The following is an 18,041-nucleotide window of genomic DNA, read 5'->3' on the forward strand; positions in this document are numbered from 1 at the left end:
TAGAAGTGATTCTAGACAAAACTGATAAAGAACAAATTAGCATTACTCCTGAAACGATAATGTTAGAATCTCCACATCCTTCTAACGTGGTCGAAGTGACTCTAGACAAAACTGAAGAGGAACAAATTAGCATTACTCCTGAAACGGTAATATTAGAACCTTCACGTTCTTCCAATGTAGAAGAAGTGACTTTAGACAAAACTAAAGAGGAACAAATTAGCATTACTCCCGAAACGATAATGTTAGATTCTTCACATCCTTCTAACGTGGTAGTAGAAGTGACTCTAGACAAAACTGATAAAGAACAAAATAACATTACTCCTGAAATGGTAGTATTAGATCCTTCAAGTTCTTCCGATGTAAAAGAAGTGATTGAAGACAAAACTAAAGAGGAACAAATTAGCATTACTCCCGAAACGATAATTTTAGATTCTTCACGTCCTTCTAACGTGGTAGTAGAAGTGACTCTAGAGAAAACTGAAAAGAAAGAAATAAGCATTACCCCTGAAACGGTAATTTTAGATTCTTCACGTTCTTCCAATGTAGAAGAAATAAATGCAGATAAATTAGACACGTCGAGTAACGAAAAGATTTCAACAGATATCATCACCTCGCAAGATAATATCATTTCAAAATCAAACGAATGTATTATTATCGAGGATAAAACCGATGTTAAAGAAAACATCGAACCAGTTGACGACGAATATAAAACTAAAACGAAAGAAATCGAAGAGAAAGTATCGTCGGAAATAAAATCACATCCGGATCATATCAAGATCGAAGATATCGAACAATTGAATGATATTGAAAACGATGAAAGCATTGAATCTGACGATTCGTCCCTGTTATCAATGGAAAATCGTCCAAAGGTACGATTCTATATCGCCGACGACGTTCTTATTCTAACGCAGGACAAAGAAAAGGAATTGAAATCGGCGATGATTCAGGAAAGAACATTGAATACGGTACGATCGAAATTTTTATCCCTAGACGGTGGTTTTTGGCCAACTAAACATCCCTATCACGAGGCAGAAAAATCTCTATTCGAAAGTTTAGCTCATAATAACGAAAAGAATTCGATTCGGGATAATAAAAATGATTCCGATCGTGATCCTCCCGATCATGGTTACGACGACGGTAATAATGGGGGTGGATCTAAAGGTGGTTCAGGCCGTTGTTTCGATAATTCGCGATCACTGTTGGGTTCACCACGTACGGAATGTCTTGTTACCGACCTGCCTGGTGGCATCTGTAGTTGGCGCGATTATAGTACTTATTTATCGAGCGAGAATGAGGAGAGACTGGATAATAACAACAGCTTACAACAGCTTACTCATAAAATGACTGAGAATTTGATAACCGAGCCGAGCTTGTTGCATTCGATGGCATCATCATCACCACCACCACCACAACCACCCACTTCGACTAATCTTCTTCAATTAACTTCGGAATCCCAAACGAATTCTAACCATCCTATCAGGACCAATAATGATGATGATGATGATGATGATGATGATTCAAGTGATAACAAATTAATTCCTCCTGACCATTCCAATGTATCAACTAACATTCTTCTAGTGAACGAAGAAAAATTAACTCCCACGTCTGTTCCTTTGAATGACGATCAAGAATTCGTCCAATTTGACCTTGAATCTTGTTCCCCAATATCAACCTCTATCCCGAGTCATCCACCACTACCACCCACACAAGATATAGGTAGATCAACGTTGGATTATCTGCAGCAGTGGACTACGAATGAACAGGTGGAGAGAGAGACGAGGGCAAACGAAGACAAGACTTTGATGAGGATACAAGGGATCAAGGTGCGATGTGACATCATCACTGCCAGTAAAAAAAAGATCTTGTTGTACCATAAATGGTCAACATTAATACTGGCACATCTCTAAATATTTATATATATACGTACATAACAGCGTATACGTGTCCTGTTTTTGGTTTTTTTTTTAGTCTTTTGTCGTTACCCCTTTGTTTTTCTATTTTTCTTCTCAACTATTCCTCATTTTTCTCTTTTTCTTTCATTCAAATAATTATTCCAAATTTCTCAGAACGATATGTGTGCTTATCCGCTTTGTAATTTTGCTGAAATTTATATATGTTTTTATATAATATTTTGAAAAATTAAATTAAATGATCTTGATCGTTATTTAATATTAAAACTTATTATTATTATTATTATTACTATTAAAATATTTCAGCAAAATTAATGAATATTTGTTTTTAAAAAAAGCTTACTTGACATTACTCTCTTTCTATACTAAATTCTATACGTATACTATATTACTTTTGCTGCTATTAAAATGGCTAATGTTTTGTTAAAACGCATGTTAGTAGTATTCAAATCCTTTTCAAGGTTTTTTTTTTCGTTAATTAATCATTGAAATTATCGACAAATTATATAACAATATAAATATACAATTGTTCATTGAAAATATAGATTTTCTAAAGTAGAAAGAACGTAATTAATAATAATATTTAGTCGTATCGTAGACAAATGCTTTTGATTATGTTGTAAAATTGAAATTTTTCACTCGTCGTTTGTTGTTCACTATAAATATATATATATATATAAATATATATTCTTTAGATCAAATCAAATTATTTCTACCAAAGTGCTTGTAATTAATCGCTCGAAAAATTTCCTATTAACTTATAATTCAATCAAATACATTTTCTTTTTCATTTCTTTTCAGTTAAATAATTCCTTACATAATATAACCATTATTATCCATAATCACATTTATTTAAAAAAAAAAACATGAATTCTAAGTATTCATTCAAATTCACTTCAAAATCCTGATATATATATATATATATATATTTATATTTTTAGCATAATTCTTCTCATCAGCTTGACTACTACTTCTTTTTTCTGCTTGTTAACATATTCATCATATTTTATAGTTTATTAATCATTTTCTTATATAATTAATTCCTATTACTTATTCCTCAGCATATTCATATATTTATTTTCCATATCACAGTACCTTATATTCTAATATAATATATATATTTATATATTTTACATCCCTCAAAATGATTTACATCATATTACAGTTTGATGTTTTCTACAGATTTTTTTTATAGGAGAGAGAGAGTTTGCTCGAGCTAATCAAATTAATATATTTACCAGCTGGAGAATTGATTTGACAAATATTGTCGTGTGCACGGCATGGAATATATTGTTACAAATTAAACAAAAACAATAATAATCAATAATTGGAATAATTAATATATGCATATATATTTTACAGGATACCATAGAAGAACGTCTTGCGATATTAAAAAATGCCATCTCGGATTTGGAAGCTACGAATTTGCCTCGTGATTCTATTCAATCAATGTTATCTGCCACTGAGGTAAGATAACAATATATAAATTAATAATAAAAATGTATATATCTAAAACAATATATATGTAATATTCTCATTACAAATACTATAACGATGAGACCAACAAATATCTATAATAATATATCTATACATTAATTATTGTACAATATTTTGATCAGGTAATGATAAAAGAACTTGAAAATTATGAGGAAGAAGCTGTAGAATTGCAACGACAATTGAATGAAATTCCATTCGATGCAACTTGTCAAATATATACGAATACTTTGGAAAGTATACAATCCCAAATTAATACTTTGTTGATACAAACTAAACAAAGTAACGAGCTTTTAAAACAAGCTTTAGATATTCAACTTCAACGAACTACAGAAATAAATGAATATCTAATGTTCCTTGAAGAAACTGATGCTTGGTTAAAGGATATAGTAATTAAAATAAATGATCAATTACCTATGGATCAGGTTTGTTGTTTAATTATATAATTATAATATTATAGGGTTAACCTCAAAAATATTCGTGCACTTTTAATTAATATTTCTAAAGTAAATTTTACAACAAAAAAACTATGCAGTTTCAATACTCATAAATGCACGAATTTTTGTGGTTTCATCCTAATTATCAATATCAAAACTTTATAAAAAGTATTTGAAATGTTTAAATATGTATTTTTGTCTCATTATAATTGTACTACATTAACAGAATTTGCAAGCCCAGTTGTTAGATCGTAGTCAACGTGTATCAGAATTGGAATCATTACCAGAAGTTAAGGATTTGGCCAATGTATTGAAGAACGAACTGATGGATATGATTAATCGTCTTCAGCAAAAGCAGCAGGTATCGGAGAACGTTCAAAATTCGTGCGTTATGGTATCACAATATGCTGCTTCTTCTATTATTATGGTTGCTTAAAGCTCAATAAAAAGAAAAAAATAGAAAAAAAGAGAAGATACAAGTAAAAGATTTGTTGCTTTTTTGTTGGGTATTTCGTACATCATTATTCATTATTATTTCGCTATGGTTGTAGTAGTAGTGTATAAAAAAAAACAAACAAACAAATCACTGCACAATTGTTCATATTAAATGATTACTAAGATAAATATATCATATCTTTCTGTTGACAAAAAAATACTATGATACGTTTAATCATAGAAAGATAAAGTAAAGTAATGATAAATGTTGATACAAAATGTATTGATATAAATATTCGTTCAATATTCGATATTTAAGTAGAGTAAAACCTAATGTGTGGTTTAATATACATAGATTGAAAATTTGTAATGTGACATAAATTATGAGGAATTTGGAAGAATATTTATATTGATGCAATTATATAATCACATAATATAGTGCACTTTCTTATACTATAAATACATTGAGAAGTTATCTATAAATCAATCATAATATAATATATATATACATATGTATATGCTTTGTAATGTTAGAAAGGATATATTTTATATAGTTAGTACAATTTGTTACACATACAGAGTCAAACTTATCAGTGCACTTATAACACAGCTTTTCTCTAATTTTATATTCATTTCTTATTAAAAACTATGGATGTGAAGATATAATAAACTCATTGAAAATATATTTTTTTAATATATATATACAAACAAACCAAAATTAAATAGAAATTTATTAAATATAATCAAATTTTAATGCTATGAAACAAATTGTGTAAAAATATTTTCTTAGATTTTAAAATGTTATACATGAACATATCATAAAAAGTAAAGAAAAGAAAAAAGAGAAAAACTTGTGTATCTATAGTTTTTAATGAAAGTGTTAGATCATCATCACATTCATTGTTTTTTTTTTATATGTGCATATGATTTAATTGGCTATAAAGAATAAAAATCTAGATAGAACACATTTTTACTTCACGTGTACATTATCATCACTACAAATAATGCATGGGGGCGCTTATCATCGAGCATACATTATCAATTTTATCATTTTTCACTCACCGTACCTTTTGATACCATTTACTTATGTTACATTTGTTAATTTATATTCATTTAGCTTAAGGTGATGGGATGGATGTAACATAGTCATTGCATGTATTTAAGGAATGTTAATGCATTATTGTAATTATTCATACAACAATTAAAGTATTTTCATCAAATTATCTTCCCTTTGTGTATTCACTATATTATTCTATATATATTCATTTATTTATTATAATAATTATTTCATTATATGTGTTCACCGTACGTTTAATATAACATGGATGAAGTCAATAACTTCAGAAATGATTATAATATATATGTTATAACTAATAAGGGCTCGATCGAAACACCAACATTGTTTTCTTAAATTCTACACAGTTGTAGGTGTCCATTAGAAGAACCATACAATGTTCAATGATCCTACTCTATGATTCCAATATTCAACAGTTTGAAAAGAAAATGAACAAATAAATTAATCATGCATTTTGTTATAAATCAATAATAAATGACAGTGGGTTGAAAAGTCTTGAACCTAACACCTTTTCAGCCCTGCTTATGGTAAGCTCAAAACTTTTCAACCCTCCTAATGATAAACTGAAAACTTTTATGATTTTGATAAACCATAAACCATTTACAACTGTGTATAGAGTTTAAAAACCAAATGTATGTTGAGACAAAAGTCGTTATGGAACATTTGTAAAATAATAATTAATAACGTTACAATTAATTCTTTATATATTTATATAATATTAATGTATAATCTTCGTTGATTCATAATCAAATTTATTTGTCGAATTGTTTCACAATAATATCGTTGACAAATCTCGTCAATGAGATGATATTTCAAAAATAAATTTCGATATTAATTTTAATCATTCAACACACAACATCAAGATACGCCTTTTGATAACTTGGAAAGAAAATTTGCATTGTTTTTTTAGACAAATAAATATTTCCTTAGAGAAACTTGTCGTAATTACAGGAATTGCTGGACGAAGAAGCAATGGCCGATGACGAAACAACTGATCGTGATGATGCAACAATAGATCAGGCACCATCGATACACTCAACTACTATTGAAAGTGGTCCGCCATCCTTAGCCGATGTTTCCTTGCAAACGGGACAAAGTTTATTATTAGATATTATAGAAGATAAGCCAATACAATTAACGAAACAAACATCGACGATACAAATTCCAATAACAACGTCTACCCAATCATTAACGACACAGACTATAGACACCACAACTTATCCAGATCAACAAATAAAAGAAACAATAAAGGTAGTCAAATTGTCCGAGGGTGATCACGATGTCATAGAAATAGCTACGAAAAATGCTAGGGCAACTGATATTAGTCAAAGTTTAATTCGAAGCGAACAAAGTAATATCGTACCCGACGATATCATAGTTGATATGAAATATCAAGATGGTCAAAAAGAGGATAATGCTAAAAGTGAATTGAACATACATCATGCCACACCACAATCATTCGAAACTGTATTAACTGAACCGGATAACGTGACTACCGAAGTAGTCGTTGATGCGGATGGTACGAAAAGAATTATCGTTAGAAAATTAAGACACACGGTTGTTACCAATAGAAGTACGGAACAACAACATGCATCCTCGATTACAACAGCTCTTGGTAAAGATGCATCGAGGATGCAAGCATTTTCAGAAGCAACATTGAGGGATCAATACGTTACAGTAACCACAACTAAACCCGATGGTACTGTTGAAACATTGACGAAACAAATTCATGGGAGTAAAGTAACGACGGGAATACCGGATGCTGAATATTTCGAGGAAAAATACGAGACTACGCCTCAATACACTCACAAAATAACTCAAGGAGCTATCAGGGATATCAGTCCTTTACCTATCGAAGAACAAATACTCGAACATGGCCAATATCAGACCAAAACTTCAAGCGTTCATGCTGTAGTACAACAGGTTACTAGAAGGGTTATTAAAAAAACACGTAGGATTATACGAAAAGTTACAATAATAGATGGTAAAGAAACCACCAGCGAGGAAATAATCGAGGAACCTGATGAAATAGAAATCGATGAACAAGATATACCACATATTAATATTAATGTTGTTAAAAATGAAAGCGAGAGAACATTTGGATTGGAACAAAAAGTAACCGACGAAAGGAAACAAGAACCGTCATTATTCTCAGGTCTCTCAGGAAACATACAAAGTAGTACTACTTATGAACAACATTGTCCGGATAGTCCTATGCAAGGTCCATTCTTTGGTCCATTTGCAAAGGATATGTCAAGCATACGTCGTTCTGAAGTTAAGAAAAAACCTATTGTTGAAAGTACCATTGTTGATGATACAAAAGTTGACGCAGGAAAAATACACGATGAATCTAAAGAAACCGATAAAGTTGAAATAATACATTCGACAAGCAACAATGATAATACAAATGAACAACCTATAACTATAGTTCAAGAACAAGATATTCTAACTTGTACTGTAACTGATATTCAACCTGAATCTGTCATTGATGATATTCATAGTCCTCGTGAGATTATTTCAGAGGTAAATAATACTGGAGAAATGTTTCCAAAGGAACAAGTTACGTCCTATCTAGAAGAGTCTATTATTTTGCAGACACCTGATGAGGATATGCCTGCTGTTATACAATCGCCAGTTTCATCGGAGGATCCAGCAAAGACCGACAACGCGTCAGTTACAACTGAAGCTACTTGTAAGTCAGATGATGCACCAATAAGCAACATAACACTTGGTACATTGTTAGAAAGCAGCACGGTAGAAGTAGCAAAGCACGATGATGATAGCAATATTTTAGATCCTGACAATGAAACTAGTAGAACGAGTATTTATATGTTAGAGGATCAACAAGACGCACGAAAAATTCAAGAACAAGTATTACCTACAATGGAGAACAAATTGGAAGATAATAATGTCGAACAATTACAAAAACAGTTAGCAGATATTCAACCTGATGTTAAATCAAAAGAAACTGCATCGTTGGAAACAATGAAAATAACACAAACTGTAGACAAAGATATTTCAAAACCGCAAGATGAAAAAGAACAGATAGAAAGATTTTTAGTAAAAGAAAGAGAAGGTATATCTAAAGATGACATCTTTTTATCCGAAGAAAAACCAGTTGCTGGTGGAAAAGTCGAAATTTCATTGTCTATTCAAAAACACGACGAAAAACCAGAATCAATGGTATATGTAAAGACTCAATCGGAACGTTCAAATGAACGACCTTATCACACTGTATTAGAAGACGTTAAAATCAATCTTCCAGCTGATCAAGAAGCATCCGAAGTTGTTCATAACAAAACAGTGCAAACGAGTCCACTGTGTGATGTTCAGAAAGACACTGCAACGACTCAAACTTCGATTCCATCAGTTACCGAAACGAGCCAACAAGAATCAGTGCTGAATGATCAATTAAACGTACAAGATAATAAAGACAATAAAATGCAAGAGGAATTGCATCAACTGCAACAAGATGCAGGAACTATTAGTCCAGTTTCTACGACTATTGCTGAATCAATAGAAATTAGTATACCCATATCCGAATCACCAGAACATATCAGTGAACAAGCTCAACCAGACATAGTAGAAATCACCGATTCGCTAGGATTAAGTTCAAATAATAAAAACGATAGTTTTGGATATGATCATGGTTATGAACCGGACGACAGAACAACAGTCGAAGAACAACAACCATCTTCTGTTCAAGCTGATGATATTAACAGAAAAAAGAAAAAGAAAAAGAGAAAGAAACAAAAGAGTCGCGAAATAATAGAAGACTCTTCTGGAATAATTAAACATTCTTCCGACGAAGATGATGATTCAACGAATAAGCTTATAATATCAGACAAAGAAGACAATACAAATAAAGAAACGAACAAAGAAATTGAAGATATCGAAACGAAATCTGTTATCGAAGAACCAATAATCAATATAGATAAAATTCCTATTGATACGCAAACGGTTGCCATAGAAACGTGTAATGTGTCCATTTCTCCGGAACAAAGCAAAGAGTTAGCTTCTATAGGATCAGTAATTGACACTGTCGAGCAAGAAATGCAAACATTTAAAGTAGAAGAAACGGATAGTCACATGCAAACTTCGCCAAAATCAATGTTTGAAAGTGGTGTACAAACGGTTCAGGAAGAAATACCTAAAATAAAGGAATCCAGTATACAAACAGTAACACCTACGAAAATACAAATGACGGAAGATGCGATTCAGACCAGTCCAATTGAGGATGTTACGTCATCACCTATCTTGCTAGAAACTAAAGACTCGTACGTACAAACAATCGTCGAAATGGATTCAGCAGAAATGCAAACTTCACCGATAGAATGCATTCCTTCGATAGATATGGAAACACAAACTTTATCTAAAGTATCTATCGAAGCTGAACAACAAACAACTCCTCCTGCTACTATTGAACAAACTACATCACCTGATCAATTCGAAATAGTCGAAGTAAACGCACAAATGAACGAACCACCTGCTCCTAAGAAACCGGAAATGTTAGATTTCGATGTTCAAACTGAATTATCAGATAAAGCAATACTTGAAACTACAGAGACACAAACAATACCGATTGAACCAATACAACAACAAATGGAAACTCAAGAAACTGAGGTACAAACTAATAAATCACCCGAAATTCGTTCATTAGAAACCATGGAAACTCAGACAACTCCTGAAGAGAGTCTGAACAAAATCGAAACGGAAGAAAGGGAAATACAAGTTAAATCGTTCCAATTATTTCCACTTGACAGTATAGAGACTCAAACAACCCCAGCACAGAGTCCCCGTAAAGTAGAAATCATGGAAAAGGAAGTACAAGCACAATTAATGAATATTACTTATCCTGAAACAGTGGAAACACAAACAACACCTAAAGATAGTCCAAAAAAGATAGAAGTTTTGGAAAGAGAGGTTCAAACAAAATCATTGTCACCGATTAATAACATTATGACTCAGACTAGTCCGGTTACTAGTTTACAACCAGCACAAACTTACGATCTGGAAACACAAACTACACCAAAATCGGAAGGTATGGAAATAGAAACACAAACTAGTACACCCGAACGTGTTGAAACTATTAGCAGTTCTATGCAAGTTGAAACTAAAGAATTGATACCCCATCTCGACAAAACTTCACAAATATCTGCTGAAAGTTATGAGAAAAGTTCGCAAGTTTCACCTAAATTACAAGAAACATTAGATGAATCGATACGTGGTACAATTGAAGATCAACTTATCGAAACTACAGCATCGGTTGTAAAATCCAGTGATACGGAAACGCAATCAAATGAATTATCAATCGTGGAAGTTACGGAATCGTTATTGCAATCAGAAATTAGCGATGCTAAATATACAGAATCACCTAAACCTGATACAAAAGTATCGGAAGAAACTATGCTACTTCAAATTAAAGATAAAGATATGGAAATTTCCAAAGAAGAAATCGAAGATATAACGTTAGAAAAAGAACAAGAAAATGAACAAGAAAAAGAACAAGAAAAAGAAAAAGAAGAAGAAGAAGAAGAAGAGGAGGATATTTCTGAATCGAAAAAATCAGTGGATAAATCGTTAGTAAAGAGTTCAACACCTGATACTTCGTTCGAGGTACACATAAAAGCAACGATAGAATTATCTAGCAGCGAAACATCTGGGGAAGCTGGAATAAATGTTGAATCACCGACAGATACATCCCAAGAAGTATCACTGACAACTCCCAGCACGAACGACAATAACGAAACTAAACGTGAAAAGAGGCAAAAAAGAAAAAGGAAACACAAAAGCATGGAAATTCAATTGCCAATTAAAGATACGACCAATTTGAATAGCATATTTGGACAACCGGCAGAATCGCAGAGCTCGTCCTTGAAATTATCTTATTCCGACGTAGCAAAGAAAAATGCGAGCAAACAACAATTGGCAGTGAACATCGATGAAACTAACGTTCCTCAAAATTATGGAGAAATCGTTGACGAGACAATAACCAAATCTTCTACTTCATCTTCTTCTTCTTCCGTTCCACTGAATTTTGACGAAGAAGTCAAGAAAAATGTTCAAGAAACTATACTAATACCTTTGGACACCGATACGAGTCCTGTATCGGAGTCAACGATTTTGACTAATATATCGAAACCATCTAAATCAAATAAATCATTGGAATCACCGTTAGCTCGCGAAGATCAACGATTCGAAACACTGTACGTATCAACCCCGAGTGAACCAATGGATACAACTATGTCACCGGGTGAATCGCCGTCATCCACAAATCAATTAGAGAAATCAGATAAGCCGGAAAAAACGCAAGTGAAAACTTACGCGGAAGCCATTTCCCAATTGTTGAAAACTTCATCGGTACCAAATACAGTTGAATACGAAAAAGAATACGAAACAGCATCGTCGTCAGCTTGGGAAGATCGATTACTCGTTCCCCATTCAACGAATTCCCAAAAAGGGTCTAACATTCATGCTGATTTTTCATTAAGGGAAGCAATGGAGGGTAGAATTCCTCAACATCAGCCTACCCAAAAGACCCAAACTACGCGAATTATTTCGGATAGAGTTAAGAGTCTTAACAATGCAGCTGAGATGGATCATTTGGGAAATGTATTGCACGTTGCACGTTTGAGCGAAGTTACGACAGATAAATCGGCCGAAGAACGTTCGTTGAATGTAAGACAAGAATTGACGCAACTTAGAAACGCTATCGAAGAAAATGACGTAGTCATTGTCGAGGAAACACTTCTCACGGTTATAGAAACAATATCAACTTGGTTGGAAACAATCGAATACAGAATTTTCTTGAACAGAGAATGTCCAAGTGGATTATCTCACAATGATGCTAAAACGTTTATCGAATTGAAAGAAGAAGTGGATCACGTTGCTGAAAATATCAGAGAACTCGATGACATGTGGAAACTCGTCGAAGTCAATTATCCTATCGAGGAACGTGCCGTTTTGAGAGAATGTTTCGATGCTTTAGAACAACACGCAAAAGCAGTCGAACACGTGACCAATACCAGCGAGGAATGCGCCAATAATCATCTTGCCAAGTGGGATGAATTATTAAATGGTATTAATAACATATACAGGTAAGTTACGTTCACTTATATAAACTTACGACGAATAAATTTTCGTCAAATTTACTACGCGTGCCAATTGAATTTGATTTTTTACAGATTGGTCGAAGAACAACGCAAACAATTAGATAATATTATCGAATGCGAAGCTTCGACCAGGTGGAAGCTACAAGAATTAGATAAAATGGAAAATATGAATCGTTGTCACATGTGGAAAACTGGAAAACTTCTTGCCACGTCCCACGAATTGTTAAGAGATTATCCTGGAAAAATTATACCGGAGGAAACTTATTTGGCTCACGAAATTACGAAAATTATTGAGAATGGTATAACCATTGAAAGGGATCGTCTTCTTCAATTGCTCGCATTGGCCGAAGAATACGAACAAACGTTGCAAGAATTTTCGCAGATCATCGAAATTGCCGAAAATCTGCTGCAGAGTCCGATATCCGTTATGAATTTGGAACACCTTCAAGAGGAAATGCAGAAACATAGGAAATTCTTTGTCAATTTGAATCACTGCCGTGCCATTTTGGAATCGTTGGAAGGCAATTTGGATCCGGAAACTAGGGCTAAACATTCCGATTTACACGTGGAATTGCACAGCCGTGCATCCTCGTTACTCGATCAAGCCGCTTCGCGTGCACAACAAATGGCACTGGCTGCAACACGCTGGATTCTTTTGGAACAAGGTGTCAAAGAGGAAAGAGGTTGGCTTCAAGTAGCTCATCAACGTGTTCCCGATCTCCAAACAGTTAATTCTTCCGATTACGATCAATATATTTCTTTATATCAGGTAAATTACGAGTTTATATAAAAATCCATTAGCTTAAGTCGAATTATATTCTTAAATAAAACTGATATCTAATTGATCAAATGATTTGAACTTTTATAGTCTTTATCATCGGATGTTGCGATGCATCACGCCCGTATCATTCAATTATTGGACGTTGCAAATCGTTTAGAAGAATTGGTTACCATTGAAAATTCTGAAGATCATTATAACGAAGTATTAGATGAGATAGTTAAACTACGAGATAACATAGAATCATCTTTAAGACGATTGTTATCGTTTCGAGAAAATTGGAGTACTCAGCAAACGTTAATCAACCGTATTGAGGGTTGGATGACGACTGCTGAGAAAGAATTAGTTCCCCTGAGTAACACGTCGAGTGGAAACATGCGTCGTTTTTGGGTAAATATTTATTTAATTATTAACAAATTAAAGAAACAACAAAAAAAAGAAATATGTATATATATGTTAGACACTTGTTATGTGAGACACCCTGTATATTAATTTTGAAATATTATTTTAAAGGAATTGAAAGCACAATACGAGATACACAACAACATGCGAAACGAGGCAGACAAGTGTTTCGATCAAGCATTAAAGATCATACCGTTATCCGACGAAATACTGCAAAGACAATTAAACAGCGAATTGCAATATCGATGGAAAGACGTCACGGAAAAAATCAATGACATACAATCGGAAATAACTCGTAACATTTCATCGGAAGACGTGTCATCCAACGAAAGATTGAAGATATTGGAAAGAGAATTGAACGAATTGAGAATGTGTCTCGACGATTTGCACGGTGTGTTGAAAACCGAAGAGGAACTCGATCTTTACATAGAAAGACTTACAGTATTGTTCGACAGAGTTACGTTGATTCAAGATAAACTCAGTCGTTTGGGTCTTTTACCAGCTGCGGAAAGTGAAACCGTTGGTATTCTGTTATCGTCGGCACATCGCATTGAAGGTCAGATAGGCGAGGAATTGGATTCGGCTCAGTTACTTCGCGACAAATTGCAAGCATTGAAACGTGGACTGGGACGCGTAAGAAAATCACATCAAAAACATTCGATGACGTTGGATCAATGCGAGGAAAGTGAGAAACAAGGTAGCGACGTTGTTTCCGCTGCGGTGGATCGTTGCGAATCGGTTGCGGACGAGTTGATTGTACTTTGGCACGATTTAATGGGTCTCAGACAAATGTTACATAAATTACCGTCCGGCATGAGAGTCAGCGTATCACCTGTGGGCATCGAACGCGACATATCGGCACTTCAAGACGCCCATACGGAATTAGAATCGAGATGCACGCGTTTGTTGTCATTATTAAGAAATAGATTAGCTTTGTGGAATCGTTTCGAAAAACATTTGGAAATGGTACAGCAATCCGTTCAAGAGGCAGATTATATGATGGAACTTTTAACCGTACAAGGTTCCGTGGATTACGATAGATTGCTCAAGGCCACCGAACGACTCGAGGTAAGTGTGTGATAATTTAAATATAAAAATAGACAATCAAATTTTAATGATTACATTTTCTAATATTTGGAATCATTATTAATGGGTGAAACAAATGTTCGTGAGTTTTATTGCGTTTTAACTTTACTTTATTAACTGCATAATGAATTGTTTCTTTTTTTTTTGTAAAATTTACTTTAGAGATATTAATTTGAAAAAACGCGCGAACTTTTGGTTCACCCTAATATTAATTTTTTGTATTAGAGAATATTATAATATTTTATATTATTTATACATTGTCACAGAGTCGAATCGTTTATTCTTCTATACTATACGCTACCGAAATACGTCATTTTTTCCCTTATAATTATCAATTTTCTATTTCACGTAAATAACCTTAAAGTTGGCCACGTTTAAATTCATATTCCTATTGCGCATGCGCAATACCATACGTTCGGATTTTATAACAAAGTATCTATCGTTTCGAATCGTTCCGATAAGTAAATTAAAATTATAAATTAAAAATAAAGTGAATTTATATATCGTTTCTATAAAGTATCGAATCGTTTATTCTTATATATTATACGCTACTAAAATAAGTCATTTTTCCCCTTATAATTATCAATTTTCTATTCCACATAAATAACCTTTAAATTCATATTCCTAATGCGCATGCGCAATACCATACGTTCGGATTTTATAGCAAAGTATCTGTCATTTCGAATCATTTCGATAAATAAATTTATATATCGTTTCGATAAAGTATCGAATTGTTTATTCTTATATACTATACGCTACTAAAATACGTCATTTTTTCCTTTATAATTATCAATTTTCTATTCCACATAAATAACCTTAAAGTTGGTCAGGTTTAAATTCATATTCCTAATGCGCATGCGCAATACCGCACGTTCGGATTTTATAGCAAAGAACCTATCAGTAGCGCGGGAACCGTCAACACGCGCGCATTACGTATTTGCGTTTAAGATTAATACCGATGAATTTTCTTCGATGGTTTATATTTACGATCCAAGTTATTTCTGATATATCCGTGGTGGGTTATAGGGATACTATATATCTCGTCGCTAAACATACACTATGGCAAAATTAGCTTCCCATACGATAAAAATGGTTAGACAACATCGTCGGCTCCAGAAATTCTTAGTAAAATACGAAGCACAATAAATAGCTTCAAGGTAAGCTATAACCAAGAACAACTTAGATACGGGAATCAGGTTCTTTCGTTTTAATAATGTACGATCGTGTTCGCTATAATTTTCTCGATTTTCAAAACTTAGAAAACAATATCTGTTAAAATATAAATCATACATAATAAATACGCGTTGGTTCGAAGTTGAAAAATGATTTTTAACGTTTCAACGCTTTACCTTTTCGTATACATTTTGAACGTAACTTATAATGATCGTAAAAAAAAAAAAAAGAAATTTATATTTATAACATTCTACTTCTTCTCAAATAAAATAAATTTGAATGAAATATATTAAATATATTCATAGGGTTCGTAAGGTTGAATCGAAAACATTGAATGCAACGATAGAAAGATATACATGTATTTTACATCCATATTTTGCAGTCATTGATAAGAACAAGTGTGTCTTTCAAACGACACAGATGAACGTCTTGTTATCTTATACGCGATTCGTCACTCGTTGCCGGATCTTTCCATGCAACAAATATTTCGAGTTATGACCAAAGACAAGTATGAATGCTCTATGCATTTATTTACGATACGACAAAACTTACATTCTTTTATATTTATATTTTTAGAACTGTTAAAAGAAACATTCGTAACTACCGCGTTTACGACAAGATAACCCACACGAGGAAAGGTCAAAATAATATTTATAAGTCGATAGCACCGGATATGCTTTAGCACTCGTTCAGAATAAATGTCGTATTCTTTTCGTTCTGTTCTGTTCCGTTCCGTTTCGTTCCGTTCCCGTTGTATCTCTGACGAAATAATTCAAGAACGCGTGTATGTTTGGATTAGAAAAAGAAAAAAAAATATAAACATATATATATATATCATCTAATATTAGTTTAACCTTCAACTTTACAAACGATCTCTTTGTATGAACGAGAAGGTTTCTTTTATTTATTTATTTTTTTTTTATTCGTTTTTATTTTTATTATTTTTTTCTCTCTCTCTCTCTCTCTCTCTTTCATCTTTATTTCTCGGAAACTTTTAACCATTATATCACCGGAAGAAGAAGAAGTAGAAGAAGAAAGAAAAAAAACCACAGCTGCCCTTTTAAAACGTTGAATTTTCTTATCGTCATTTGCGTTCGTGTTAAAGAATCTCATTAATATCACTGTCCGAGGGCGTCGAGTTTTATTTCTATGAATGCACGCATACGCAAGACTCAAGAATTTCGCAACGACTCATTACCGGAATGACTTAAAACATATTTGCGTTTAATTAAATCTAGTGTTAGAATAATTACGCTTCTGTTAATTATTTCGTATCGAATATGCGAAAGCAACGTTTTCATTTCGTTTTACATATGTTTTAATCGATTAAACAAAGATAAATAATCTTTTAAGAAAAAAAAAAAAACAAAACGTTATATATATTCACAATTTTGTTATATATTTTTTTTAATTAAAAATAATTATTAATATATATATAATAATATTTTTAATAAATAAATTTTTAAATAATTATTAATACTATTTAATAAATAAATTTTTTAATAATTAATAATAATATTTAATAAATAATTTATATATATATAATTATAAATATATATATTATATATAAAATTTATATATTTAAAATAAAATAATTATGATCGATGACGTAAAGTTTTGACTTTGACCGATGTGCATACATATATATGTTTGTATATATATATAAATTATTATTATATATATAATAATATTTTTAATAAATAAATTTTTAAATAATTAATAATAATATTTAATAAATAAATTTTTTAATAATTAATAATAATATTTAATAAATAATTTATATATATATAAAATGTATATATTTAATATAAAATAATTATGACCGATGACGTAAAGTTTTGACTTTGACCAACGTGCTCACCTAAATATATATATATAAATGAAATCATACTTATAGTAAACTTGATAGTATATCGAGGTCAGATTAGTATATATCTTTCGCGTAGGTCGTAGCATTTAAAACATAATCGTAAACGGATGCTGATAAATATCTCTCAGATCGGTGTAAAATTATATTCCAAGTCTCGTACTCTAAACGGTATCAACAGAACACAATCCACCACACAAGTGTATCGATCGAAAGTTGCATAGAGTAAACCCGCTTATGTGAATTATTTGAACGATTCTACGACTTGCAAC

The 18,041-nt window shown here is 32.3% G+C and overlaps 1 protein-coding gene across 3 annotated transcripts in view; it reads left to right on the forward strand.

The window, feature by feature from the left end:
- The window catches only part of LOC122517825 (nesprin-2-like), a 35,298-nt gene that overhangs the window by 3,691 nt on the left and 13,566 nt on the right, over positions 1 to 18,041 (forward strand). For 2 of the 3 annotated variants that reach the window (XM_043636409.1, XM_043636411.1), the window contains 8 exons: positions 37 to 1,823; positions 3,273 to 3,377; positions 3,530 to 3,829; positions 4,068 to 4,202; positions 6,303 to 12,448; positions 12,536 to 13,232; positions 13,332 to 13,631; positions 13,755 to 14,711. In XM_043636409.1, the coding sequence (XP_043492344.1) occupies positions 37 to 1,823; positions 3,273 to 3,377; positions 3,530 to 3,829; positions 4,068 to 4,202; positions 6,303 to 12,448; positions 12,536 to 13,232; positions 13,332 to 13,631; positions 13,755 to 14,711 (10,427 nt within the window). The remainder of the gene's footprint in view (positions 1 to 36; positions 1,824 to 3,272; positions 3,378 to 3,529; positions 3,830 to 4,067; positions 4,203 to 6,302; positions 12,449 to 12,535; positions 13,233 to 13,331; positions 13,632 to 13,754; positions 14,712 to 18,041) is intronic. The other variant, XM_043636410.1, reaches the window with a different exon arrangement.

Source organism: Polistes fuscatus, unplaced genomic scaffold (genome assembly GCF_010416935.1).
Source record: "Polistes fuscatus isolate 324 unplaced genomic scaffold, CU_Pfus_HIC Scaffold21, whole genome shotgun sequence".
NCBI lineage: Eukaryota > Metazoa > Arthropoda > Insecta > Hymenoptera > Vespidae > Polistes > Polistes fuscatus.